At 40.1% G+C, this 6,000-nt stretch overlaps 1 protein-coding gene across 1 annotated transcript; it reads left to right on the top strand.

The window, feature by feature from the left end:
- Positions 1-936, top strand: LOC110148317 (olfactory receptor 10G9-like). Its single transcript, XM_020910247.2, has one exon. The coding sequence runs from the start codon at positions 1-3 to the stop codon at positions 934-936; it is 936 nt and encodes a 311-aa protein (XP_020765906.1).
- The last annotated feature ends 5,064 nt before the right edge of the window (positions 937-6,000 follow it).

The following is a 6,000-nucleotide window of genomic DNA, read 5'->3' as shown; positions in this document are numbered from 1 at the left end:
ATGACAAACATGAGCCTGGTGACAACGTTCATCCTCATGGGCCTTCCCCACGCACCAGAGCTGGACACATTCCTCTTTGGAATCTTCCTGGTGATCTATGTCCTCACTGTGGTGGGGAACTTCCTCATCATGCTGGTGATTATAGTGACTCCCCACTTGCACACCCCCATGTACTACTTCCTAACCAACCTGTCCTTCATTGACATGTGGTACTCCACGGTCACTGTGCCCAAAATGCTGATGACCCTGGTGTCCCCAGAAGGCAGTCCTATCTCCTTTTCCAGCTGCGTGGCCCAGTTCTACTCCTTTGACTTTCTGGGCAGCACCGAGTGCTTCCTCTACACCGTCATGTCCTATGACCGCTTCCTGGCCATCAGTTACCCTCTCAGGTATGCCAGCATGATGAATGGGAGGACGTGTGCCATCCTGGCCACAACCACGTGGCTCAGTGGTTCTCTGCACTCTGCTGCCCAGACCACACCAACGTTCCGTTTGCCCTTCTGCGGACCCAACCGGATCCAGCATTACATCTGTGATGCACCATCTATCCTCAAACTGGCCTGTGCAGACACGTCCACCGTGGAGATGGTGATCTTTGTCAACATTGGGGTGGTGGCTTCAGGCTGCTTTCTCCTGATAGTGCTGTCCTACGTGTCCATCGTCCGTTCCATCCTGAAGATCCGCACCTCAGAGGGGCGATGGAGAGCCTTCCAGACCTGTGCCTCCCACTGCACTGTGGTCCTCTGCTTCTATGCTCCCCTTGTTTTCATTTACCTGAGACCAGGCTCCGAGGAGGTTGTGGACAGGATTGTGGCTGTTTTCTACACTGTGCTGACACCCCTTCTGAACCCTGTGGTCTACACCCTGAGGAACAAGGAAGTGAAGAAAGCTCTGTTGAAGTTTAAAGACAAAGTAATGTATTCACAGAGCAAATGATCTCTGCAATGTAGACTTGCTCATTTAAAAAATATAGTATTAAATAGTATAATATAGCATAGAAATATAGTATAGTATAATATTGTAATATAATTTCTTCAATGTGAAATGGATTTTGTCAATAGTTCTCAATATTAAACTTTAAACAAACTACTTAGAAATATTTGTTTCACAGTTTTTTTGAGGGATTTAAAAATTGCATTTTTTAAAGTTACAGAGAACATGCTATTCACTCATTTATTTGCAACATGTTTCTTTTTACTTTTTTCCCTAGTTTTGTTGACTTATAATTGATTATGACATCATTTTTACCTTTTTAAGGAGGAAATATTCAGCCTGGATCTTGGATGCAAAGGAATGAATTATTTATATATACTTACATTGACAATATACTTTTTTGTTTACGTCTTATGCACACAAATTGGGGATGTAGAATTTTGGGGACACTGTTCAAGGATAGCATGAATTATCAGAGGTGACTTACTCATGGATGCAGTTGTGTACCTGTCTCCTCAATTCTTTTTGTGGTTGTGTGTGTGTTTGTGTGTATGTATGTGTGAGTTGTACGAGAAGGTCCCAAAGTGACTAGTCCTCTTCCCAGCACATTTGACCCTGGTCAGTGCTCCCACATTGAGATTCCCACACTTCTGAGCAGCTTGCTGTCTCTCTAGGTATGTCTGCCAGGACAACGTGTGGCTCTGACAGGCTCCTTTTAGAGACTGGGAACCATCACCACATTCAGCGAGCCCTGAAGTTTCTCAGGTTTGGTCAGTGTGATCAGGAGGAAGCTACCATCAGACACCTCCAGCCTCCATCACATAATCTGACTTTAAATTCCTGTATTAATGGACCAGATGCTCATATTCAGCATAACCATGCTATGCTGGGTCATTTCAGTATTGATGTTGCTGATGGTCATGCTGCTCAGAGAGCTCCTACTCTCAATATTTCAGAGTCTTGGAAATTCAGATTCACCAAACCTCAACCTTCTCTAGGACAAGGACACTCTAAATTGCAGGGAGACAAGGGTTCTTCCTATTTAGAAAACAGAAAAATCAAAGTGCAATTAAGTCACTTGGTAGTATGAAATTTCAACATATTTCTTTTACAAGTTAGAAAAATGAGGCCTGGTAAAGAAAAAACACCCTAAAAAACTCAATGAATAGCTACACAGCCCATATAAGTGGACTTCCATGTGTAATGGATGAAGTGCTATAACTGCATGCAGACAAAAGCAAATATTGGCTCAAATAAGTTTAGAAATAATTTTATGGTCTGTATCTCTATTTCTCATCTGTGAAAGATCTTGTCTCACAATACTTTCAGGAGGATTAAATGAGTTAGTAGAAGTGAAAGTGCTTTGAGTGATACTGATTCACAATAAATTCTTAAAGTTTTAAAATTCAAACCTGGGACTACCAGCCAGATAGCATGATTTTCAGAATCATTTCTTTTATGAGTTATTTCAATGATTCCCTAGCCACTAACATAATATTTGAAAAATGCATGAATATAACTTTCTTTAAATCACTGATAATAAATTTCTGTCATGATTAACACCATTACTGACAATGTAATTTTTCTAATTATTTTGATAAATTTGGCACTCACATATTTACTAGTTTTCACATAATTCAACCATAATAAAATCCATGAAACATTAAAATTATATGATCTTAAATTATTCCAGAATAATTCAGAGACAAAAGCATAAACATTTTTGAGCTTGGGATACACTGGACATTTTATAAGTTGACCATTATAAGAACCTTATTAAATAGGTACTGTTGATACATAAGATGTAAAAACTGAAGATGAGGATGGCTACTCAGATTCTCACATTAGTAAGGAATTTGGTCAAGGCTTAATCCCAGATATCTGACACCAAAGCCCATTGTGTTAAATTTTACCCTGCATTGCTATTACTAAATATCAGGAAACTTTTAACTGTTTGGGGAGCAGGACAATATCAATGAATGTCAATAACCACTGAAATAAATAAACACAGAATTTTGTATAGTTATGTGTAGTTTACATATCAAATGTAGGTTTTGAATCAACTTTCCCTCATATACTGTGAAAAATACCTTAGTTACCCTACCTCTGCCTGACTTAGATTCTAAATGCTTCATCACACTGCTTATTTACATGCTCCACATTAAGTTGTGGACTCCTCAAGGAGAAACACTGTCTTATCCTTTACAGTAATCCACCTTCAGAAATCTTGGTCTGGTTTCTTTATGATGTTCTTCCTGTTACAGTCTCTTTCCATTTCCCAGGATGTTCTGATGCACACTCATAATATTAGACATCACTCCTAAACAGGGGCCTTCTCTTTCTCACCATGCTATTCCTGCCTTCCTTGTTCAAATCCTTGTTTGTCAGGTATTTCCATTAGGAGATAAAGCTATTTCATCAAATTTCCTATGTCTGAATTTTTTCCCTCTCTTTTTCCTCATTTGGCTTGTAGGTGCTATGATTGAAGCAGTAAAAGTTACCCTAAAACTCAGAGGGTCTGCCCATAGTCATTCCTTGTACATTTCTAATTTATACAACTGAAAAAGGGATAAGAGAAGAGATAAATAAAGATGATAGAGGTGGGATGGAATGAAAGATCTCGGAAAACAAAGAGTAATGGATAATTAGAATACTTCAACAATCCTTTATATTATCAAATATTAACTGGAGCTACCTTATTGTATAAGCATTTCACCATGTCATTATTAATGATAATAAAAAGGAATCAAATAATTCAGAGTGATGTTCGCTTTCCACTTAGGAAATGACGAAAGCTGAACAAAACTTTCAACACATCATGCTATATTTTGATGTATTCTCTTGAATCCCTCCTTGAAATAACTGCTGTGGAGCACTGAATTTGTCCTCTGAGACTCATTATCATTTTGTCATTCCCCTGTTAACCTGAAATTTTAAAATATTGTTTGTAGTAGCATGATATGTATGATTGATTGCTTGAAACTATATTTTATGTTAATTAGTACTTGAAAAGGATCTTAAATTATAGAAGTAAATAGTTAAATTATAAAAAGTAAATAGTTAACAGGTCTTCTCTTGTGGCTTAGCGGTAAAGAATCTGTCTGCCAATGTGGGAGAAACGATTTAGATCTCTTTGTCAGGAAGATCCTATGGAGAAGGAAACAGCAACCCACTCCAATATTCTTGCCTGGAGAATCCTCTGGACCTAGAGGAGCCTGGCAGGCTATAGTTGATGGGGTTGAAGAGAGTCAGACACAACTGAAGTGACTGAGCGCACGCGCGCACACACACACACACACCCCACCGCCCCCACCCTCCCACTATATTTAAGAAACAGAACATCAAGACAGTATTTGTGTTCCAAAAACTCTGGTACTGTGTACCACCAAATGTAAAACACATAAGTAAACAAGTGAGGTTTAGAATGTCATAAAGTGAATACGTGGTGCCATAGTAAACCACATGGCATCTAACTGAAGTTAGGTAGTTGAGTGAGTCATAGTCTGAAAATAAAATTATGCAGAAGATAAAAGATCATAATAATAACAGGTAGTGCATGAATAATACAAAGTCTGTTTCAGTTTATGTGTTTGGGCATTTACCCCAAATTCACAGAGCTTCTACTCTGCAAGCCAAATCATAATGCATTCTGAGAGTTTTAGTTCCAGGGAGAAAATTTGGACACAACAGGCTAAATTCAAAACATTTCAGATCTCTTTCTTTGATAATCTCAATGCCCAGACCATGCATACATATTGCCCAGGACCTGCCTAATCCAATCACAAGAAGCCAATAGGCGCATTTCTGTCTTGTCCCTGTGATGGGCATGTGGAAACATTAGGTGGACTGCACTAGGTGTTAACTGAAATGTTTATAGTGTGATCCTCTTTTTCTCACTGTGGGCAAAATGAAGACAAAAATACATGTCTTCCTCTTTGGTAAAATGTGGGGGACATTCTGCAATCAAGGTTATCATCAGCAAAAGAAAATTCTAGGAACCCCAAGAGTAAGACTCTCCATCTCCACTTACTGCCAAGGGCCCATCTCTATAGTGACTGACACCAGCAGTGAGCACCAAGCCTCCTTACTGCCAGGCCAGAAGTTGTGAGCCAGCCAGGCCCTGCAGCTGGGAAACTTCCCATTTATGGAGAACTCTCAGAGTACTTATCACAGAGGCAGACTGTCCCCTGGTGGAAGACTCCTGCCCTCCATCCTCCACCCCACCAAGCATTTTTAGTCTGTCCTAGGCAAGACAGATGAACTCTCTTCCAGCATGCCTCAAAGCAGACAAAGATGCATCCAGAGAAAAATCATAATCACTCAGGGTATGAAGATGCTAGCATCACCTTGGCCAAATCCAAGAGGTCTTGGATACCCATCCTATCAAAAGTGACCAGGGGTCATGCTTATAGTTTGAAAGAAACATTTATGGAACCCAAAAGATGCTATATGAATATCATATGTTAATTACTGTAAAATGCTCTTTGAATTTCTTTCTTTCTTTTTAAAATTGGAGTGTAATTGCTTTACAAAGTTGTGATAGTTTCTGATGTATAACAGTGAATCAGCTATGCCTGCCTGCCTGCTAAATCGTTTAAGTTGTGTCTGACTGTTTGCAACTCTATGGGCTATAGCCTGCTGGGCTCCTCTGTCCATTGGATTCTTCAGGCAAGAATGCTGGAGTGGGCTGCCATGACCTCCTCCAGGGGATCTTCCTGACCCAGGGATCAAACCTGTGTTTCTCATATCTCTTGCACTGGCGGCAGGTTTTTTACCACTAGTGCCACCTGGGAAGCTTGAATCAGCTATACATTTACTTATATTCCTCTCCTCTTGGACCTCTATCCCCCACATCCCCATCCTACCTCTCTAGGTCATCATAAAGCACCAACCTGAGCCCCCTCCGCTATCCTGTAGCTTCCCACTAGCTATCTATTTTACACATGGTAGTTGTTGTTCAGTCATTAAACTGTGTCCAACTCTTTGTGACCCCATGAACTGCAGCACGCCAGGCTTCCCTGTCCTTCACTATCTCCTGCAGTTTGCTCAAACTCATGTCCGTTGAGT

The sequence above is a fragment of the Odocoileus virginianus genome, unplaced genomic scaffold, assembly GCF_023699985.2.
Source record: "Odocoileus virginianus isolate 20LAN1187 ecotype Illinois unplaced genomic scaffold, Ovbor_1.2 Unplaced_Scaffold_19, whole genome shotgun sequence".
NCBI classification, from domain to species: domain Eukaryota; kingdom Metazoa; phylum Chordata; class Mammalia; order Artiodactyla; family Cervidae; genus Odocoileus; species Odocoileus virginianus.
The sequence above is the reverse complement of the archived record's forward strand: the minus strand, read 5'-3'. Positions and strand labels throughout refer to the sequence as shown.